At 43.7% G+C, this 24,146-nt stretch overlaps 1 protein-coding gene across 9 annotated transcripts in view; it reads right to left on the reverse strand.

Annotated features, from left to right (window-relative positions):
- ARID1B (AT-rich interaction domain 1B) overlaps nt 1–24,146 on the reverse strand; it is a 413,283-nt gene that overhangs the window by 46,700 nt on the left and 342,437 nt on the right. For 6 of the 9 annotated variants that reach the window (XM_046669908.1, XM_046669910.1, XM_046669906.1 and 3 more), the window contains 2 exons: nt 12,307–12,634; nt 10,373–10,501 (listed from right to left, as the gene is read on the reverse strand). In XM_046669908.1, coding sequence (XP_046525864.1) covers nt 10,373–10,501; nt 12,307–12,634 — 457 coding nt within the window. The remainder of the gene's footprint in view (nt 1–10,372; nt 10,502–12,306; nt 12,635–24,146) is intronic. The other 3 variants (XM_046669913.1, XM_046669912.1, XM_046669907.1) reach the window with 1 other exon arrangement.

Consider the following 24,146-nt stretch of genomic DNA (forward strand, 5'->3'; position numbering starts at 1 on the left):
TTTACTCTTGGAGAGCTCCAACTGTACACAGAACATTACACAGGATGCTCTATTTTAAATGTTTCATAAACACAAACTATTTTCACAGATGTGTCCAGCATCACTGGTAAGACAGACTTTCAACCTCAGTTACACAGTGACTCTTTCAAAACAGTACCAAGAAGGACAAATTCCATGAAGATTATTTTACATCTAATATCTGAAGAGGAAAATCACTACCGATGTCCCCCAGACAACACAACCAAGACAGAAAAGAAAGCTGTCGAAGGCCAAGCCCATGTCTGGTGTGGCGAATCCATCCGTGCGGCTGCAATGACAAGGCATCAGCAATCCTGGTCGCCAAAGAGGGCTGTAATTTCAATAAGCCAGTTGCTCTGGTAGAATCAATCCCATGAAGGTAAAGTGGCCTTTATGTCATTAAACCAAAGACAAAGAACAAAGAGAAGTGCCAAGCATTTAAAAACTGCGGATTCCTGTAAAAATACACAGCCGCCTGCTATTTTTTGAAAAAACATTGCACTCCTTTCACTCAGGGAGACATGCTAGAAATAACTAAAATGGATGGGAAATGCCTTCCATTTAGTTGACAGTCACAATCATTTGCTCCCGATGACTGTTTTAAGGCAGGTGGGAGTGGGGTGGGGGAAGGGGCACAATGGTGAGCCAAAACAAGAACACGCACAAGTTCAATACCCAGAGGAGTGGGTGTCAAACTGCACCACGTCACGTGGAAGGAGGAGAGGATGTGCACGAGGGGAGCCTATAAACAGGCAGGGCAGGGAAAGTGCCCTGAGGAAGGCATGCTGGCCCCCCTTCCCCTTGCCTCAGATGAGATCTGAAGAATCAAGTGGGAACCAATCAGGAGAGGAGGAGAGGAGAGGGCATCCAGAAGCAGGGGAGGGAGGTGGAGAGAGCGAGGCGGACTAGCAAGAAGCGAGAGTGGAGCGGGAGGAATCACACCAGGTCTGTATCCTAAGAGAAATAGGAAGAGATTAGGGGTTTTTAAGCAGGAAAAATGGCATAAAAAGATGTGTCTATCAAAGGCATCGTTCTCTGATTGGGTAAGGAGGCAGGAAGAATGACTCTAGGGCCAAGAGGTGTGTGGCTATTACAATACTCCAGGTAAGAGATGACGGGCCTTGTAACTGGGGGATGGGGAACAATAAAGAGCTGAGTGGTATCTTGGAGGTAAACCTGACAAGACTTGGTGATGAATTAGGCACTGTGGGCAAAGAAAAGCTGTGCCATGAAGTCTCCCGGGTGTCTGGCTTGCACAAAAGGATGGATAATGGGGCAGTCGCTGAGAGAGCAAACACTAGAGAGACCATGAGCTCGGCTGTGGACATGTTGCTCCTAACATCTTCTCAGCTCCCAAAAGGCTACGCCAAGAGGCAGCTGGAGACTCAAGTCTGGAAAGCAGAGCTTGAGTCCTTCAATTCACCTTTCCTCCCTATGTAGGAACGCCCTTTACGATACTTTTCTAGGATCTTCCCTCGCTGTGAACGTGATCTCTTTTCAAGGCAGCCTGTTCCCTTAAAGAAGGCCGAAATGTGTATAATGCCAGCAACCGAGCTAGAGCAACAATTATTGGTCATTTTCCAGCTATAAACTAGTAACTCCCTACACGCTTTGGTAACTGATACATTTAAGTTTTATTTTTTCCTTTAAGAATGGGCAGGGGCCGGCCCTGTGGCCAAGTGGTCAAAGTTTGGTGCCCTCCCTGCTTTGGCGGCCCAGGTTCACTTCCCAGGCGTGGAACCATACCTCCATCTGTCAGCTGCCATGGTGTGGTGGTGGCTCACACAGAAAAACTAAAAGGACCTACACCTAGGATACACAACCCTGCACTGGGGCTTTAGAGAGAGAGAGAGAAAGAACAGGAGAAGAGGAATGTCATTTTTCAACAGCTCTATGAAAAAGACCCTGTCGATGGGGGGCAGTGGTAACTGTGTTAGCATATTCTCGAGAACGGTCTTCTGAGTGGATAACTCTTCAGAGCAGACCTTCCCCCTGCCACGTCCTTGCCATGGGCCTGGGGAAGGTGGCCTTGCCCAGAGGGGCTCTCTGCGTCTACAGCATTTCTCTGTCGTCTCCACCTTTCTGCACAGAGCTGTATTCTCACCCACGCATCTTAGTGAAGCTGCTTCCGCCAAGCACTGAGGAACAGTGCACTTCCCTCCTGGATTTCCTAAAAGCCTATAACACAGAAGCATTTCCCCCATGTTGTTAACTACTTCACGCAGACTTCTCAGGGGGTTCCCGCCTGTTGTCAGTCCTGCTCCTGGCTCACTGCTGAAATGGCTCCTGATGTGCAATTTCGAGATTCAGTACTTCCCCTTTGCCTCGACGCAGGGTCGAGCTGTTCCTAAAGCAGCCGACTGAGCCCCAGCTCCTCTCAAAGCAGCCAGGAGAGCAGGCAGGGCGCGAGGGCTCTGAAGCGAGAGACTTCCCTGTCGGGGTGTGAAGTAAACGCAAACACAGTGTCTGGCTGCTCGAACTTTGGTAATTGATAACTGAGAATCTTCTCTTCAGCTCCACGTTGATTTTGGCTTGTGAAGCCCATTATGAACAGTTTATTGGCAATCATACAAAAATGAACTGAAAGTCTCCGCTCTGGAGACGCCTCATTCAGAGATTTGGATGTTAGCACTTCCCATGATTCCCAGCACCCCGGCCGCCTGCAGCGCAGGGCGGGAAGAAAGCCACAGGGGGCAGCACTGGGTTCCAAAACTGCCCACTCCCTGTAAGAGGTGACCCCAGAACTCTGTGGGGTCTGGGACACGTAGCTCCCACTGGCCTCTGACAAGACACAGAGGGCACGGTTTCCAAGTTGGGTAAAAATGAGATCCGTTGTAACTTGTGAAAGAAAAACCAGTTGCCACTGATGTCCCCGCAGAAAGAAACAAGTGCCCCTCTCTAACGGCATTACATGAAAGATCTTTACTTAAAAAAAGTTTATCTGGAGATCATAATACCATTAGGAAAAGATCCAGATTAAATGACAAGGAGGGCGATTCCTTTTCAGTGGCAGGAGTACCCACCCCTTATGCCAGGACACCCCCTTCCTGGGTACGAGGTTTAAGGGACTGAACTGACCAGGGGATGAATGTAAAGATGGGTCTCCTGAGAGGGCTGGGCACCTCACACACAGGGAGCACATCAGCTTGACAAACACTGGGAAGCTGAGTAGCAACAGCAACAAACTCATCTGAGTAATGTTTTAGGGTGAGATAATTAAAAACGCATAGATGGCACGTGTTCATAGACCTCTTGTACCTTAACAGACCAGTCTGTTGGCTGAAAAAAAAAGAATTGGGGTCCCAAGATCTCCATCCCATATACTTTGCCACAGAAATATATCAATATAGTTACTTATAATTAAAAAAAAGCCCTCCTAAAATTCTTATAGATTTCCTGAGCTAAAGGTGGCCTGGGTCATAAAGTTACTTAACTTGTTTAAGCAAAAACACTGTTCAGAATTAGGGTGAAAACTGTTGCAGGAAAGGCCTGAAGCTGAGCAAAACTACAGTTCCCTATGTTCTCGCCCATTGCTCTGGCCTGAGGAGTAGGAGAAGGTAGGATCCGGCAAGTTCTTTCTTGATGGGAATTTAACAACCAGAGGCAATCCAGTAAGAGTTAGTTTTGAAAGCAAGGGGCAAAACCTCATGGTTTTGTAGTTGTGGGTTTTTGTTTGGTTGGGTTTTTTCAGCTATGTAACGGAAGTGGAGTTCAAAATAAAAATGAAGGTCAAGATTAAGAGGAGCCTCAGGGAGTGGCTCCCACGGTCTTTGACAGACCAGCTGAGAGGCCCTGGGGGCAGCCCGAGGGTCCAGCCCCTCACCTGTGATCTTCACACGGTCACCCACGACACTTCCCAAACCCCAGACTGGGAGAGACTAAGATGCAGATCATATCTTCCTCGGCACTGACAAACTGTTCCTGTTGCCTTCAGTCCAGAACACTGCTGAGGTGATCAGATTTCAGGCTGAGAACAACTCAACACTTCCTGGTATCAGCCCCACAGCCTTGCAGGTTGGCAATGAGGCGCCAATGCGACTATGTGAGATGTACGTGATTTCAACAATCCTATCCTTTGATAACTTTATGGCTGGGATTGGCCGGACTGTGCTGCTGACTTTTCCCCGGTGACAGGCGGCCTCCAATGCTGATTCTAGGTCCGATCATTCTAGTTTGTCTGGTGTGGATGTGTGGGTATGTGGGGCAGAGATGTTGGGAGGGTCAAGAGGTGAGATGTGAAGACAAGTGGCCTAGACAAGTTAACAGGGCCCACACTCCACTGATGGGAGACTCAGCCAGTTAATAAGGGCCCGGACCCAATACATACATCATGCTGAGTTATCTTACACCACGAGGACAGCACCCAGCTGTGAGGTTCAGACTGGGACATGGCTAGAAGACATTCTGAATTAAGAAGCCTGGTCTAGGTGTGCTGGGGAGCTTGGAATATTTCAGAGTAGGAGGAGGACACTGATGTCTGAGAGGATGCGAAAAGGCAGAAAGAGAGGGATTTAGGGACAGACTTTGCCAGGAGTCAAGAGATGACCAAAGCCTGGGTTATGGTATTGGGTCGATACCAACATTCATTCCTCCTCATTCCACCCAGCATCCCCAGCCCTGCCCAGTATTTTCCTCCTTCAGCGTCCACCAGGGAGAAGGTGTAAAAAACTGGGAATCCGAGTGCCCACTTTCCTGCCTCCTCTCCCCGTGTTTTTCATTACTGTTCTTCAGGAGCAGGAAACCCCAAATGCCGATCCTCAGACACGCGCCGGCTTTCTACACCAGAATCACCCAGGGGATTTATGAAAAATACAGGTTCACGAGCCTCAGCCCTTCCATGGCTGTAGGGAGGGTGTGTGTACGTTTAAAAATCTCTAGGTAATAGTCAGTCATTTAGGGAACTTCACAGACTCTAGTCTATTACAGGTTTGCTGTACGTTTCATACACTGATTCCTTGGATCTCATTAAACTTAAAAAAAAAAAGTCTCTCTTGGTCTTTTAAAAATTAGTGTTTTACTACTTTTCAATTTGAAGACTAATAAATGTACTTTATGGCTACCATAATAGTTCTGTAACTCTGAAAGATTGATTGAAATCATAATCTTAAAATACCAACATAATAATATTCATTCAAATTCTAAATTTTGAAGGGAAAAAGGGGCGAAAAAATCAAAGTACCATGTTTAGATGATAACACAACGGCTCACATTTAATTGCGGAAATAAAAACTCTATTTAAGTCTTTGAAATCTTTTCTCTGTCTTTCAATAATGTGACTTTTCAAATCATAGCTATTATTTTAAAACCTAATTGTCCAAAGTCCAAGGGGCTAAATTCTTAGTTAATACACATCACTCACAGCCCTTCGGGCCAATGGAGCCCACTATAGCTGGGGCTTGACACATTTAGAAGTTTCTGCCCCCTCTCTTTGACATTTTAATGCACTATCTCCATTAATGAATTTCCACATCAGTGGCTCCTTCCCCATCGGCAGAATCACGTCATACTGGCTTCAGAGGAAAATAATAGGAAAAAAGTGCTTTGCCGGCAAATAGCAACAGGGGAAATGAATTATAAATACACTTCACTAAGGAATAGTTGCTGGAAGGTGTGTGTGTATGTGGGGTACACATGAGACACAGATGTAAGTGCTATGCATGCCCAAGAGGACAGATCGATCCATCAGTGTTGTAAGTGGAGCCAGCTGTTCCATTGCTCAAACTCACAAAACATTCAGCCACTTCAACATCCATATGGTCAGGCTGCTACTGAGCAATCTACTTTATGGCTAAGACGTCATGGAATGTACTGACCCTGTTGAAGAGAGGCTAAGATTCAAAATAAAGTTAATTAAAATTCCCAACCTCCTGTTTTTACTAAAAACAAAAACATTTTGAAAGTAGTTTCAGATTCTAGCTTTTGGTATGACGTAAGGATTGAAATGTAGGTCTCCAGACTCATGGTTGTGATGTTCGGTGTAAAAATTCCCTTCCAGGCAAGAGTAATAAGACTCTCATATTGACTCACTCTTTTCAAAACTAAGAAGTCTGAGCACTTCCCTCCTTCTGGTCCACTGGGGAGCCTTCGAGGACAGCAAGAGGACAGACATCGCTTGTGTCATCATCATGGAGGTGTATGCACTTATCCAGGTAAAAACGCCGACTTCTATTTATATTCTTGCACGATTCAGAATTCTTACTTTCACAGCTACACTCCAGTCCAAGAATGGGAAATGCTAAAGTGTTACTGGTGGGCAACTGAAGGATGAGAAGGACAGAAATTCAACCCCATCTGTGTGCCTTCAAGTAAACTGTCACTCCATCTTACAAGGCATGTGGTTCCAGAAACAAACTACTTGTGCTGCACGTGGAGCCTGAGTGGGAGTGTGCAAAGCTGTTACTCCCTTCCAGGGGCAGCAAAGGCTGAGCTGAGGAAAAAAATCCAGACCTCGATGTAATAAGCAGGATCTGCACAATGACCCTGCTGAGTACTTGGGTTCTAACAGAATTGCCTTTAGACACGAGGGCGAACTAAAATTAAGAGATTATTTTCTTTTAAGGGACAATCTATAGGGACAGCACTAGTAGAAGGAAGAGCCATAGAATAAGACAGGGCCCTGGGGTCTGCTCTGCCCTCCCTGTGACTGACTAAGTGACCTGAGCAGGTAACACTGTAGGTCTTCGTTTCCTCCACCACAACATCGAGGGGTAGGAATGGATGACATCTAACATCCTTCTAGCTCTAAAATTCTATTATTCTACAACTGAAACTCTACATCCTCTTGGAGCCTATTCTTATGAAGCTATTATTATCTTAAAGATCTGGGCCAGAACTTTGATACAAACCATCTCAAGTCACCAAAGACTTGATTAAAGTTGATGTATACAGGAGGTGCTGTGGGGGGCTGAATTCAAGGAATGAAAATCTATCCTGGCCTAAAGAGGGAGGGCTTGTCAGGCCTTCTGTGAGTTCGCTGAGGTCACACATCATCCTTGGAGCTTACTCCCAAGAAAAAAAACTGGATAAGTCTGAAATATCCAAATCTACAAATCAGCTGTATTTGGCAGAGATGCCAACTGCTGGACACTGACAGATGCACCTAGAATGAATGAATGGATGCAAAACACACTAAATGACTGAGGGAAATTTATTTTACGAGGGTGTGTGTGCTTTAAGTACAAAGGACACTGATAGTGGACTCAGTCATTCAAAAAACACTGAAGACTACGTTGTAGCCGGAATTCATGGCAACGCTTCTTTAGGAAGCTGGTGGCCAGTCTTTCCTAAACTTCTGGCCGACTCTGGCTCTCCTCCGCTCAGACCATGTCTCAGAATCCTTCCAACATGATGCTCCAGACAGCCATCAGAACAGACTGAAAGTCATCTGCCATCCCTGAACCAGGGTTTTAGTAAGATCGACTAATATTTCCAACTCTCTGTTTCTCATTACTTCAAAAGAATCCTATATGAACTAGAAATGCTATACAACTGAACACGGCAATGTGTTTTCTGAGTAAAAAGTCTACCGGAGTGCATGGGGGGTCCTGGATGGATATTATGTATAAATTGTTAATTTCAAACGACCCCCGTGGCTGAGTGGTTAAGTTCGCGTGCTCTGCTTCGGTGGCCCAGCGTTTCGCTGTTTCGGATCCTGGGCGTGGACCTAGCACCGCTCATCAAGCCATGCTGAGGTGGTGTCCCACATAGCACAACCAGAGGACCTACAACTAAAATATATAACTATGTATTGGGGGGCTTTGGGGAGAAGAAGAAAAAAAGAAGATTGAAAACAGATGCCAATCTGTTTGACTCAATCAAGATTGGCTCAGGTGCCAATCTTAAAAAAAAAAAAAAGACTGGATATTATAACTCAGTTAATCTAGTACTTGAACACTAAGATTCACCACATTCTGTTGTAAACTCTGATACAAAATGAGGGATTCCCTTACTCAAAAGGTGAAAAAGAAAAAACAATTCATCTCTATGTTCCCTTAACTTATTCAATGTAGCAGGTGGGTTTTTCTGAAAAAAGGAATTAGTCAAACGGCTTCCAGCCAGTTAAAGCTGTGTGTTTTTTCTCTATACCGTCTTATATTCAACTAGCTGAGGAAGCCTGAAGCATAATGGCCATAATCCTTCATTTTCACATTGAGCCTTCTGCTTCCGTCTAATTATGCACACACATGTATGTGCATACACACTCGCACACACTCACTCACTACCTTCATCATTAATTTGTCTCTTTCAGATTCTTTTCATAGACTCTACGCCCTTTGGGGTTCTGACTTGAGAAAAAAGTCATTACATCAAACTCTGGGAATCCTGTGTTTCTGAAAGCCTTGAGCCACTTCTCCAAAAGAGAAACTGACGTTTAGTGAACTGGCTTTTCAACGAGGGAAGAAAACAAAAACAAAAGCCAAAACACGAGTTTGCTGCAATGAGCTGTTAAGTAAAGCAAAAGCAAGTTGAAAATCAAATTTCTTAACCCAAAGCACTAAAACATGTAGTATACATGTTTTTTCACATTCAAGCTTCTGCTTAAAAAAAAAAAAGGCACAACAGGTTATGTGCATTGCAAAGGGCAAAGGAAGGAAGATTTAAAATAGAAATAAAACTTTATTTTCTTTCTTTTTTAGAAAGAACATTGTAGGCATGAAAGGCAAAATCCAGAACAAGGAGAGGGCTGCAAAGAGGAGCCTTTGCCAGGAGTGCACTGTCAGATTTACATAGAATAACTCCACCATCTTTCTTTTTCTTATTTTTAATTAAGGAGGAGGTGTCGTATTCTGAGGAAGCTATCTGGATGCTGCTGGCTGAAAGGCAGATTTGATCTTCCTGTGCTGGTTAGCTAACATTGATTTTCTGCCCCAGTGGAAGAGATTGTATGCTGATGCATGCCATTTAAATTCATTTTACACAGCTGCTTAATGTGGCTTGGCAAGGCACAGCCAAACTAGCTTGTGGGTCTAAATAGGACTCCTGAGTTGGTAAAGGACATATCCTATGGATTAGCAGCTGATGATAAATGCTTTTCTTCCCCCCCTGCCATCTTCCTACTGACTCATGAAGTGACCTTGACGGTACCACAAGAAAGGAAAAAGGAGGAAAAGATAATTTCCCCCAAATAAGTATTTACCTAATTCTCTAGTCGCTATTTCACTCTTAGGATTCTGTTTACAGAATTCTATATTTGTTAGTCCACATTTAGGACCATGTTTACAGGATTTAGAACTCTCAATTGCAAAATTATCATTTGCTCTTGCTGTCTAAATAAATGTATGCTGAATATAAAACTATTGAAAAGCTCTCTGTGTCATGTATTCATAACAAGTAGCGAAAGCAGAGTTCTCTAGGTTTCGTCTTTAAACAAAGCTAGTTGACTGCTTCATTTTATTTTTAACCAAAAATGTGATATATTTCTACTGAAACTAACTACTGAATGTGATTCCACCTGTGTAGGATAATCTCACCATTACTACATGCAAAATCATACCAGTAATACTTTTGCTTAGTAAATCACTCAATAATAATGTACTTTAAGAGCATTTACTAACCTAAAAATGGTGACAGGCTGATATTATACAGTTTTGTAGTAGAAAAGACGAGAGACACTTTTTGTTGCTGTATGTAATTCCTGTGTTGTAATTAATAATATGGCAACACTGTTTAGAGAGAAAATTCTGTGTTGGATTATTTGGTTGTATTTTCCTGGTGACTTCAATATTCTAAAATTCCTTGGGAGAAGGAAATAGAAATCTTTGGCATGGATGTTTGCGCGGTGACAATATAAAGAAACCCCTCAGAAGTCCTGTAATAACATTGTCATGTCTCATGCAGGGAGACCCTCTTCCAATATGGTTCCTATGCTCTGAATTCAGGGGTGCGTGTGGGAGCAGGTCATTGTGGTGGCAGGAATGACAATAACACAGTCATCATAACAGTGCTACACGACACAAGTTCCTAGACAACACAACGACGACAATGGGGGAAATGACGCCAGAGGAGGTGATTTCCTTACTTTCACGTAGATAAAAGCTTGTCTTTCCCGCTCAGGCATGAGGGAGAGAAGCCATGCGGAAGCCGTGCAAAGACAGGGTCTGGGGGACGCATGCGGGTCCCCCACCAAACTACCACAGTTCCGCTAATAAGAGTGAGAAACAAAACAGAACGCAACAAACAAAAACCCCGAAACGAACAGAAATGAACGGAAAGACAACCCCCTCTGAGATGGCGTTCCTTCTAGGTCTTTCCCTTTCTCGTTTTGGGTGTCCCTTTTCGCAGCCAGATGGCACGGTCATTAACAGTTTAAAAAAAGGCCCAGTCCCGCAGCAAGTCAGGGGGTGTCGCTACCTACCCGTACTGGTCAGGCTGGTGCAGGACGGGAGCCTGAGAGGTGCCATAGTTGGGGTGCTGGGAAGAAAACAGGGGGCGTCCGCCAGCCCCAGACTGGCTGGGATAAGCAGGCGACCTAATGTATGGTGGCCTAAAGCAGAACAGAAGAACAACTTTGGATTTGCTCTGTAGACAAGTATGAATCCCCCTTCCATTGTTATGCCCACACAGGGGTGTGGAGGGTTACAGAATGGGGCAGAGACTCTGTACCATGCAGCTGCCCGGGAGGGACTGGATAACATTCCTTAAAAAAAAAAAAAAAAAAAAAAAGGGTGGGGGACAGGGCAAAGGAGAGAGAAAAGTAAGATTGTCAGATCTCAGTTGACAGCTGTGACTTTGGTAAAGGCCGAAATATACGCTCCCCATTTAAACTCCTGGAAAGCTCAAATGGGCAGGATGTGAAGGAAGGCTCTGAAATGCTCCACTGATTAGAAATAGAAAACGAAAATGCATGGATGTGTATTTATATATTAATTTATATAAAATGAGATATAAGCTGATTCAGAAAGGAAGCATAGCAGGACTTTCTCAGCAAACAATTATGCCTTAATCTCGATGGGTATCTTCTTCCCAGATCACTATCCAAAGCTTCATCTCAAAGGCAATCAAGTACTTTCTACTCAAAAAGAAAATAACTTGTGCTTTATGAGTTGCAACCATGGACAACTCATTTAAACCTAAACGAGACCTTCCATTGGACCAGCCAAACCTGTCTTCATAGACAGGCTTATTAAAACATCCCCTAAAGCATGTGTAGACTCGATTCAGAGGTATGCTGTTGGGGTTCAGAAGATTTTAAATAACTATAATGTGGATGAGAGAGAGAGAGAGAGAATGACTGATTTTCCTTTTGATTCCTTATTATTGGGAAATGTATTATCATTTGGAGCCAATGGTGAGACTGGAGGGACCCCTAACATGCCCCAAATAGCTTTAGGGGAAAAGTAACAAAGGGACACATTTAAAAACACAGACGCACACGTACACACACGAACACACACACAGTAGCTTTTATTTCCCTTTGACAAAAATCAGAATCTTCTCTTTTCTTCAGAAGATACCGTATCTTCACACATATCTTTCAATGTGCTTTGTTTTAAAACATATTTTAACATATGTTAAACATAATTTGAAACATATTTACATGTGCTTCTTTTAGAATATATTCACTTTTGCCTCATAAACTGTTAATTAAGGATAAACTTTTATACAGGCCAAGTATTTACTTCAAGAGTTAATTTTAAAAATCGGGATTAAAAACAAGTAAGTAATTGAAGCTTAAATTTTGCTCTATCAACTTAAACTTGCTGAAATATTATCTTTGCTTTATTAACTATATTTTGGTTTGGACAGATAGAGAGGTATGCCCAGAAAAATAAAATACAACATAAGAATATGCAGTGTATAAACCTCACACATATACATTTAGACAAACACACACAATACACATAGGTGCATATCCAAAGTTTCTATTTTATAAAGATTTTTGTGGTGGGGGTAAAAATGAGGGAGGTTCTTTTTTGTATTTTAGATTTTAACTAGTTTTTAGGCTTCAGAATTTGCTGTCTAAACCTCGCTGTTTTAAATGGAACCACACAGACACTCCCGATGTCACTGCCTCTGGGCTACTGGCTGCAATGACCGTTCACAGCCATTTCAAAGAAGCTTCCACAACTGACTTGCCCACCACTCAGATTCCTTCCTCAATGTTTCATAGATCACGGTCATTTCTTTCTCTGATCTTTGTGGTACAGAATATATTTAACACAAAAGGAACAGCCAAGCGAAATTACACCCTGCTGCTCTCCACCCCTGTGGGACCCAAGAGACGACGCAGCTCTGTGCCCAGCACGAGCTCACACGTCCACACACAGACCGCCCGCCCCGACGGCATACCTGCTCTGCGCCGAGTTTGCAGCGGCCTGCATCACTGCAGCAGCTGCCTCCTGAGCCTTACGGTTCACGGTTGGCATTGGTGGCCCCATTCCTGGCCCCCCCTGCTGAGACATGCCAGGAGAACTGGGGGTCATGCTGCTCATATTTCCAGGAAATGGTCTGTTCTGCATCCCCGCCGATGGCATTCGTCCCAGGGGCATAGCACCACAGGGCTGGCTTGGCCCTTGTCCATGGATCTGGTTGTTGGCATTGATGCCCATGCCGGGCCCTGGGCCACTGTAGCTTGCACTGGGCACCCCACTATACGTTGGGGGTCTGGAGTAGTTACCTAAACAAAAAGCAAACACAAATGAAAGCCTTTTACTTAATATCTGGACTTGTGAAAGCATTCACTGGAAATACTTTAGGTCCAACAATGTGATCAACACAGAGTATCAGTCATTATCCTTATTAACACTTCCCCTGTTGGTGCTGATGAGGTTGGCAGTCTCAAAATATGCTTTCTCTGCACATTCCAAAGGCAAAGAGCCACCCAGGACCACTGTAACGTGGAGGGGAATCCAGGCTAGTCATTACAACATTAAATCTACGAACAGGAATAGAACAGCGATGCCAGCATGGAGCGTAGCTTCAACACATCCAACACCTCACCTTCTTACATTTTAACCAAAATAATCATTTCCATCCCCAGTCCTTAGGTGAGCACCACTCTGAGACTGTACCAATCATCACTAGACATTCGACAGTTATGATAAAGGGTCCAGAAAGACAGTGTGTTAAAACAAAACGCACCGACAGTGAAAATTATCCTCCCAAATCCCACGGGTGGTGTCACATGGAACCTGGACATTAGTCTGGCAGTCAGTTTTACTCTGGTGTTGGGAACACTGGTGCTTTTTGCTTGAGTGCCAGATAAAGTGGCTGGCTTGTGCTTGGTGCCATGTCTTATGAGACGGTTTCAAGCACTAGCATGATACTCCACATGGTGAGATGTTGGCACCAGGGGAGCAGGCAGGGCCTGAGACTGGGGTGAGGAACCCCAATCACACCTCCCACCCCTGCTCACACTGGGGCACACGCTCACGGAGTAGGATGGCAGCTGTAATGGCGCAAACTATTTCAATAGTTTCATTTTCTCTCCTTCCACACCTTTTACATTGATTGAGTGTACACAAATTAAATTCGAGTAAATTGAAGGCACACATAATGCCACTCCAATGACAATAATTGCAGATGATAATTGCTGAGCCATACTACGAATGAGACACGGGGTCAAGTGGTTTGCATCAATGATTTCATTCATTTCTCCAATAACCATATGAAATATAGATACGCCCATGATGCTATTCACAAATGAAGAAAATTAACACAAGTAGGTCGGGATTCAAGCTCAAGCAAACTGATCTGAAACTCACATAATTAACCAAGAAAATCTGCTGCCTTCCAAGAAATGACTGCAGAAATAAAATAAATGTAAACAGACAAGTGTTTGTAGAATATGGATCTACGTTTCTCTATCAGTCCTTACGATTTTCTGGAAGAATCTCCTCATTCATAGAACATCACTGTTCTAGGCACAGGGGCTATAAAGTTAAATACAATCCAATTATCCAACTCCTGCACTCAAGAAGCTCACAGTCTAAGTGTGTGTTTGTCTGTGGTGTGTGTGTGTTAGAGGTGGAGGAGCGGGGGTAAGATGAGAAAAAATACAAAAGCAAAAACAAAATGATAACGCACTGTGAAAAGTGCAAGGGAATTAAGCACAAGTCTGCGTGGGGTGGGGGATGCAGGGGGTCACCGTGGCAGGGGGGTTCAGTGGAAATTTCTTAGAGCCGCTGTTGGGCTGCAAGCTCAGGAGTCCATGCGGGCAGGCTCGGGGAGCTGGAGTGGAGCAAAGGCTCGGCATTTACCACCTACGTGACCCCAGGTAAGTCGTTCTCATCTCTGTTTCATTCTCTTCTCTGTAAGACAGGACTAACTCTCTCTAACACTGTCTACTTGAAGAGCTGCCAGTAGGGTTAAATGATATACTACACGTAAAGTACCCCAAACATGGGTGTACAAACGGACAAGTGTCATTGTTGGATGTGAAAAAGGCAGAAGGGTGGGGAGAGAGCATGTGAGGGAGAGGCACAGACGATGGCACAGACAGACAGACTGACATACTCAAGACAAAGTCACTGATGAGCTCCGTGGGGCTGTGAAGTGGGCACAGAGAGAAGAGGCCAGATTCAGCAGGGCCGGGGTATCAGGCTTCCAAGCTTCAGGTTTATTTTGAAGATAAGGAGGCGCTTCTCCTGGTTTTCCAGCAGAAACTGGATTTGATTAGTAACTACAGTCAATATCCAGTGTTTGCTTTTACAATGTGCTAAGCTCAGTTCCAAGTTCTCCGTACTAACTCACTTAATCCTCACATCAAGCCTAGTAAGTGGTCCCTACTATTCTAATCCTGTTAGAGATGAGCAACCCAAGGCACAGGATGCTGGGTAGCTTCTCCCAAGGTCACGTGGCTAACAAGTGGAGGAGCCAAGGTCTGCACCCGAGCCGTCTGAGCGCCATGCAGAGCCTGCACACCAGCACCACCGCGGCCTCGCCAATGCTCACGGAAAACCCACTGATGTAACAAGACCATCATCATCGTAAAGCCAGGCTTTCTTAAGTCCACACATCCAAGGCTGCATCACCCACAAATCTGCAAGAAATCCAGACTTTTCAACCCTGACTGGGTGCTTGCTCTTTGCTAGGTGCATCCTGTGAGCTTTCTGATTTGTTGCCCTTTAAGTGTACTATTCACGGCAGATGGTGCAGAGGTCACTGTTCACACAGACCATGGGTGGGCACACTTTCCGTAAAGGGCTGCAGAGTAAATATTTTAGGCTTTTTGGGCCAGATTGGTCACTGTCACAACTAAACTGCCATTGTAGCGCTGATGTGGCCAGAGGCGGTACAGACACAAATGGGAGTGTCTGTGTGTTCCAATAAAACTTTATTTACAAACACAGGTGGCGGGCCAAAGTGGGCCATAACCTGCTGACCCTCCTATAGACCAATCTTGGGACACGCTAATAAAGTGCTCCGCCTGCACAGAAAGTGACTTGTTAAAGCCAGCAGCTTCTTTGACCGTAAATATCCACCAGAAGGCTAAAGAAAGGATGAAGAGGAATAACAGAGCGAGGCACTGGCAACCTAAGGACTGGAAAATGGAGAGGGAACAGAAGGAAGGATTTGCCGTAAATTACCTCCGGTGCCACCAAGCTGCATACGAGTCAGTCTTTGACGGCCAGCCCCTCAAATGAAACTGCTTTTTCGTGATACTCTGCCTTTGCAGAAATAATCAAACTTATACAGTTTTCAAGTACAGGGTCAAACATTCACTGTTTATCACAATTATTCACAGAGTTTCAAAGTTCTGCATAAAAAGTTCTTAAGTTGCTTCTGAATCTCCATCCCACGGGACCACACATACGGTCCCCAGTCTGTTTCCCTGCCACACCATCTCGGCGTAAAGGGCACCTTATGCTGACGCCGGTTGGGAGGGACAAGAGCAGTGGGCAGGCTGCTGTGTCCGGGCTCTTCCCACACTTTCTCGAAGCACCAGTCCTCAGAACTCTTCTGTGAGCAGAATTAAGACTCCTCCCTGCCCCCTACTGACCTCACATGCCCTCATTTCCAGATTATCTGATAACATCAGTGAAATACAATGCTCCTTTTTGGCTCCTGCTTTTATTAAAAATAAATAAACTCATTCACAGTTTGAATGCAAATGAAATTAATTCACATAGTCATGCTATTACTCCCTAGCTAGTTTCCACCCTCCCCCAACACTTGGTAAGTGACTCATTTGGTAGGAAACTTTATTCAGTGAAAACATATGTACCCTTTGCTTTCGAAGGAAATGAAACAACACTTTAATCTTGTTTTAGAAAACAAGATTTAGACATAGCTATTGCAGACTATGCCCACAACACAGTTTTACTGGAGAAGGGTCCTGATTTTGGTGAACGGTGCTTCTAGTTGGAACAGAGGGATGCTGTCATGCTGGGTTCTTGCGCTTTGGGTTTAACGGGCAGTCAGGGGCTCTATCTTAATGAACACCAGGAAAGACATGACTGAGATGGTCAGTTACCCGGTACCCTACGTCCATCCTTCTCATTCACGGGATGTACTGAAAAGAGACGAACTACGTTTCAATAGCTTTGCTCAATTCAGCAGCTGGCCTTCGTCTTACAGCAGGAAGCATTCTGTAGTGGGGTGGAGGATGCATTGGAGCACAACAACCGTGCACACCCATGCACGCATGCACGCACTTGTACTTAGAAAGGCCCATTGAGAACCGGGCTCCCAGTCTCTCTTTCCTGAATCAGTTGGGTTGATTCCATGAATTGGCACTCAAAAGCACATGTCAAGGGAATATGCTCTAATTATAGAGGTCTCTATTTGGTAGAAGAAATACAAAGTCCCCTTTTCTTCTCCTTGAAACTTTAACGACTTTCCTCATTAAACTCACATGCCTGGATAAAAATGGTTTCTAAAGGCTGTAAGTGGCTTAAGAGGCAGCACCGGGTAAAGCACGGGCTCTAGAATCTGGGTGTGAATACTGGTCCTGACACTTCCCAGCGACATGACTTTGAGCAAGTTTATTTAATCTCTCTGAACAACAGTTTTGCCATTTGTAATGATAATAATGGGGGGGAGGCAGAAAGTGACTAGTACAGTGCCAATCATAGTCACCTAAGAAATGACAGCTGCTATCACCATCATCATCAAAAACAGTCACAAAATTATCAGTAACCACTGATATGATCTTTCCCCATAATCTTTTAAAAATGTGTGGAAGGAGTGAAAAATGATTCATGCCCCCTCCAACTCTTTGCCTATGTGATAACATATCTTTCTCCCCAAAATAAATAAAAACCAAATACGTAAGCCAAGCAAAATATAAGAGGAAAAGCCAGGAATGAGAAGTGCAATCTTATTTCCATGTTTCTCTAATAGATTAGTAATTTGTTGGCACTAGCTTTGACAGAAAACAGATGGATCCAGCATTAAGCACAACGAAGGCAGCAGACGCTGGGCCAGCCCACCTCAGCTGGACGGGTCTTGCAGCCAAGTCCAAGAGCCACAGTTTTCAAGTGGGTTCATCTTGGCACACCCACTTTGGAAAATTGGTCACCGAATGAATTTCGATTTCAACCCACCAGGAGTTATATTCAAGCACCAGATAGAGGAAGCAGGAGCTAGACTCAATTCATGTCACCATTATCATTTTAGGAAGATCACAAATAATTCTTACCTGATTCTAGAATACTTAAATCTGCTAGTTATATCAATATTTCAAGCTTACTGCTTTTATTAAATTATTAAATGTTTCCACTCACATATGAAATTTGCTTCTCAGTTTTGATCATTCAACAATTACTTTTGAACAACTATTACATGCAAGGTTCCTTATTATTCCTCTGTGCTGTGGAGGGTAAAATGGTGCACAAATCATAGAAAATTTATTTTTTCCTGGGTAGGAAAAAATAAATGGATAATTAGCTATATATTATGATAAACATATTCGTTAATTAGGGCTAAATATGCATTTATCTTGTTTAGCCAATGATGTGCACCACTTTTTATAGCCATCTACTACATATTATTATTTAACGTCATGTTTATTGAGATAGAATTTACATACAATAACAACCCCATACACACCTGTAACCACCAGCACGGTCAAGACATGGGATATTTCTCTCATGGCAACAAGCTGCCATTTTGTGGTCGATGTCGTCCCCACGCCTGGCAACCAAGGACCTGATTATCTTCCTACAGCTCTGCCTTCTCCACAACATCACATAAATAGTCACATAGCAGGCAGCCTCCTGTGTCTGGCTCCCTTCACTTAGCATCACGCCTTGGAAATTCATCCACATGGTTGCCCATATCAGTGGTGTGTCCTGTTTTGTTGTTGAGTAATATTCCATTCTGTGGACATTTAGGGGGTTTCCAATTTTTGGCAATTAGGAATAAAGCTGCTAACGTTTGCACTCAGGTCTTTGTGTGGACGCATGTCTCATTTCTCTGGGTAAACCCCTAGGAATGAGAATGCTGGGTTGTATGGTAAGTGCATGTTTAACTTTCTAAGAAACTCTACCCCAAAGTGTATGAGAGTTCTAATTGCACTACGTCCTTGATACCGCCAAGTTTAAAAAAATACTAGCCATTCCAGTAGGTGTGTAGTGGATATCATTGTGGCTTTCCCTAATCATTTTCGTTTCCCTAATGACAAATGATTTTGAGCATTTTTCAAGTGATTATTTGCTGGTTACCATGTTTAAGTAAGATCCTTTCTGTGTTGGAAAAAAAAAGTTACATTTCAAAAACCTTCTTCCAACTCTACCTTTCTGCTCAGGCCCATCACACAGCGCTGGTCTCTTAGAGGCACTGCTTTAGGAGGGTAACTGGTTGAGTCAGTAAGACCGCAAACACACGGTCAAAATAAAGCTGACTTACCCCAAGGTGCAGTGACCCTACTATCTGTGGGACTAGAGATAATTTGTTTCATGAACTGATATATAAGGCCCAATATCTTTCCTAGGTTAACATGCATTTTAAAAAGTCTTAAAATGTGAAAGTAATAATAATATTACATAAAGCTTATAAAAGAAGAGGAAAGACCTATTACCTTACAGTATGACTTCAGCATTTCACTTTTGGTAGTTTTTTTCCACGTTACAAAAATTAACTCCTTAAAAAATTTAACTATACGGTAATGCCAGCTCAGTGCAGAAACAGACACAAAAGAGCCTTAGCTTCACCTCCCAAAGAGAATTGTTAAGCCTTGAGTAGTCAACCCAATGGCCATCAAGCTTCAAGGCAGGGTCAAGAAGGTGCACCAGTGTCTCTGTGTCTTCATTCACTTAACTAGTTCTTAAGGGCCTCTTAAAGGCCAGCTCTGTGCTAACGGCTGGGGATTCGGCCGTGAATAAAGGCAGAGAGCTTACATTCAGGTGGCAGGATATATGCAAAGAAATAGATCTAGATGCTGTCACGTGGTGCTAAGGACCATGAAGGGAAACAAAGCAAGGAGAACTTAGAGAGCGTGGTGAGGGAGGGCGTCCCTGAGGACAGCTGCTCTGGGGAAGGGAGCCTTGTCCACATCGGCTGCCTCTCTGGGTGGCAGAAGCTCATCTTCAGAGGAACCACCATGACGGAGGCTGACACTATACACAGGCCCAGGGGCACACGGGCACACTCCAATGCCTGGATCTGACTTCAGGGCAGCGAGTGAAGGGAGCACAGGCCCTCATAGAGCAGGGGTACAACCGTCTGCTGCGTGTGACCTTCAGAAGCTACCTGTCACTCCAAAGTTCAGTTTCTTCATCTGTAAACAGGGTATCACACAAGATTATCTATCTCATATGGTTGCTGTGGGGGAAAAGTGACGATTAACAGTAACTATTGTTGGACACTGAAATGATCAGATAGAATCTGTCAAGGAACAGATGGAAATGGTTTCAATATTAAGGTAACTTTTTAATCAATGAAATTATCTTTTTAGCATATATTGTGTCATATGCCTAATTTTACTTTCATGATGCACAGATATTCAAATTTATTTCTCAAACACAGTAAAGTATAAGAAAAACTAAGTGTCGACCAAAAGAATGTAAAAAGGCATGTATTCACTAGGCAAATTTAGTACAAAACGGTAAAATCTCTACAGTAAGAAAGGAGTCTCAGAGTCACCGATGTCGCATGTCGCATGAACACCTGTGTCCTCCCGGGAGTCAGAGATGCTGTGCTCCGCACACGCCCCCACACAGACGGCATGGGAACAGCGCCCCCTGGAGGGGGAGCTCTGATCTGCTTCACCTGATGGCCAAGGGACCAGCTACACTTGGAGGAACTCCTCTGAAAGGATGCTCGGTGCCACTCTTACAGGTCCCTAAGCTGTGATTCAATAGGTCATTTCTTTCCAAACAAACATTTGTAAAAGCGGCAGAGCAATGAGGCCAGGAAAAGGCACCTTGCTAAGATGTAAAGTACAGCCGTGCGCCTCATCCTGTGCTTACACACTGCTGTCCACGATTGTCACAATCAAGCCGGCATGAGAGTGAACGACAAAGTTGCAACGATGTGCGTAGTCATCAGCGAGGGGAGTGAATGTCGGCATTCTCGAGTGTGGCTGATTTTAATTAGCAACATAAAATAATTAGCTTCATACTCGTCAAAATTAAAGTTGCTTTATGTATTTTTCTTTTATTAATTTTAAGTTGATTTGTACTTTAAATTTTCCCTACGTCTTTCTTACTTCCAAGTTTTGATAAAATCATGATGATTTTCAGTCTGTCCAGAAAAATGTATGCTTAAATCTTGTAACTTGAAGGCTAAATGTGAGTATCAAAAGAAGCTGCATTAACTACCTTTTGCTATAAAATGATCTACTTCAATTTCTGTTTTTTCTGTTAGCAAGATAGAGATTTAGAATATTTCTTTAACAACAAAGCAGCATAGAATACGGAATTAACACTTTTGCCTAGCACTGTCCATTTAACCATAAAATAGGGTTAACAGGAAGCTGTAAATGCACCCAGAGTATTACAACCCATTTTAAGAAGAAAATGAAATGAGTAAACTGAAGAGGGAGTGACCTGCACAGAAACCAGCCTTTGGAAGCCCAAGAACAAGATCTTGTCAATCTGCGGCCACGTCCGGGGGAAAAAAAGATGAATCCATGTGCCAGGCACACCCCGCCTCTGCAGAAGATGGCTGACTTTAGCTTAATTCGATAATAAGACTGAGGTTCTGGACTTAGAAGAGCAGAGACTGAAATCCTGGGTCACGGTGACACCAGGGTTGTCATGGGCCTATAAGGTACTCTCGAGGAGCTGGCAGGGCGCCAGTGAGTGACATTTAAATGTTATCCCTCTTGCACTGAAATAGTGGTAAGATTATCAACGTGTAATTCACTATTTTGGAACAGCATGCATTTCAATGAGATATCATTTAAAGTTCGCCTTTGCTGAATTTTTGAGAAACATATTTTAATGAATGAAGAAAGAAAGGAGACTTCAGATGGCATCTAATATACTTGAGAAAAAAACCTTAAACCCATCTCAAAAACACCTTTTACCAAGTAATTTAGAAACAAAAGGCTCATCAGACTCACCTAGTTATAAGTCCCCTGCTTACCAAGACACACACCATACAAATTAAGGCAGAAAACTAGGGCTGCGTCAGTGCACAACCTGTGCAGCTGTATGTGGTGGCCCAGACACCACCATACAAGTGAGTGATAACTGAGGGCTATCTAGACTCAGAATGATTGCTAGCTGCCCAAGGTAATCCTGTTTATTCAGTGCAAAACTAAGGCTAGACCCTCACTTTTTGCAATTAGTGACAAATACGCAAAAAAATATTTGTGGACAGACAGAGTGACAGACGCTGTTCTAGAGAACACAAAAGCAAGTAAGATAGTCTTTGCCCTTAAGAAATATAAAGGCTATGAAGATAAAATTGATTTCAGCTCTCTTTTTTCCATACAAATTCCTTTATTGATAATTAACACGTCACTTACATAATTCCTTTCGTTTTATTAAACCAAGTCCCCACGGCCCTCTCTACTTGCAAACACTTTGTAAGGGGAGTTATTATATGTGCTTGCTTGAAGTACTATTTCAGAAAATACACTGCAATTAAACATTTTTATACATTTAGATTGGCTTCATCTCATTTGTATATTTAATAATTCAGATTTTACAGTATTAATATACATTTCTAAGATATACCCCTTCTTAACTTGGCAGGATATTTTTTTTTTTAATCTCTTTAGCATTTCTGAGCCTCTATTCCTAAAATGTTCCTGCTCCTTGAAGGCAAGTAGCTTGTCTCTTGTTCCCCTGGTGGCTCACTGAAGGAACCAGCCAGCGAGGAGGGGGCATGTGGAAGGCGTGGGAAATGCCGTTAGTGACTATGTCAGTGGCCTCTAAGGTCTCCCATGGTTTGAACCCTGGCTCTGACACTTACTAGCTGTGGGATCGTGGGCAAACGACTTAACCTGCTCATTTGCAAAATGGGGATAATGTCACAGGCTTCCCATTAAGAAAATGGGCCACGCTGTCTGAATTTGAACCCTGCCTTGACCGCTGCGTATCCTGGTGAAGTTGTTACCTGCTGTTGGCCTCAGTTTCTTCCTCTGTCAAGTGGAATAACAGCAGTACCTATCACACAGCACGTTGTGAGGATTAAGTGAGTTTCTTATGAGACCACTTAGAACAGGACCCAGGACACAGTAACATTTAATAAATGTTGGTTGTTATTACTAATAACAATTTTGGAGAAGCTGCTCCTGACAATAAAATGGTTGGCAAAAAGAGATAAAATATTTTCTCCTGAGAGCTCTTAAAAGCAAAATAAACCCAGAACAAAGTCATTTAGTTAGCAAGAGAAACAGGAGCCGAGACGGATGGCGTCTGTGGGTCACTGCACAAGCCAGTCTTTCCAGAGACATCAAAGCGTGTAAGACAAAGACGCAAGCTGAATATTTTACCAATAACTCTAGTAGCTAATTAAGAGAAAGAAGAGAAAGAAATACTTCATTTGGGTCCCTGTTTAAAAGGATCAGTAAGAGAAATGTGCAGGCAAGAACATTTCTGAAACTGAGCGACCCATGTTGGCAGCGTGATTTGCCGTCATGTAGTGTTTGCTGAGGAGAGGAGGACGCCAGAGGAAAGGCGACAACTCTGATCTGAACAGAGAGCAGCAGGGCACACACAGCATTGGGAGCAGTCAAGGAACGCAGGCGGGCACACACCTCAGCGGAATGTGCTGGAGAAGCCTCGTGGGAGAAGGAGAAAATGGCAGAGAACATCAATATGCAGGTGCCTTTTTTTCCCGAAGTTAGAAAGTGCTCAGTATGGAAATTACCCTCCTTATTGTAAATGGTTTCTAATACCAGCCTAAACTCAGTATTATGCCTTAGAAAACCCCCAAACGCAAAATCTTCCTGACGATACAACCAAAACGTCACCCAGTGGATCCACGGGCAGCATTAATATCAGAGGCCCCGGAGCTGAAGTGAAATTTAGACTCATAGAACATTAGAATGAGAAGCAACTTCCAAGGTAATAGAATCTAATTTTTTCATTTTCTAGAGAAAGAGTAATTCCCAGAGAGTAAGCAGTTCTCCAAGGACACACGGCCGTTTGGAGGAGAACGCTCACAGGTTCAGTGCTTTTCCGTCATGACAATGTTCAACAATTCTGGAAAACTGAGGGTTCTATTCAGAAAAGAAATCCATTCTGCAGAAATTACTTTCCTTGCCATTAACTCCTATAGTGTAAGCGTTTTCTTAGTCATTCTCAAAAGACTCATCAGATGGTCCCGGCTCCATCTTCCCTTATTACGAGAGCAGCAGAGGATGAGGTTGCAAAGTGAATGATTTAAGAGTAGAGACCCATTTCGAAAATTACACAAAGCCCTATGAGTTTTAATGGTGAAGTCCCAGACCTTCGGCCAACCCCGATTCTGGGAACAAGGCTCTGACCTTGTCTCCAATTACATTCTGAGCAAAAGTCCACATTTTCTCTGCCTATCGCAACTTATAAATTGCTTTTCCAACTTTCACTGAAGTTTTCTTCTTTTCACGACAGTCAAAGAAACCCAGTTCTGAAGACACCCACCGTGCCGAGTGGGGGCCGGGGCCAGGGGCTCTCTCCCAGCTGAGACTCGCCGTCCTGCCTCTGCTCAGCCACAAGTGGCTACAGGTCACAACTCCCTGGGGCTGACAGGGGACAGGGCAGACGGTGACTGTCAGTTGGGACTTACATTCCTAGGGCTTACTGGAATTA

This window comes from Equus quagga, chromosome 8 (genome assembly GCF_021613505.1).
Source record: "Equus quagga isolate Etosha38 chromosome 8, UCLA_HA_Equagga_1.0, whole genome shotgun sequence".
NCBI lineage: Eukaryota > Metazoa > Chordata > Mammalia > Perissodactyla > Equidae > Equus > Equus quagga.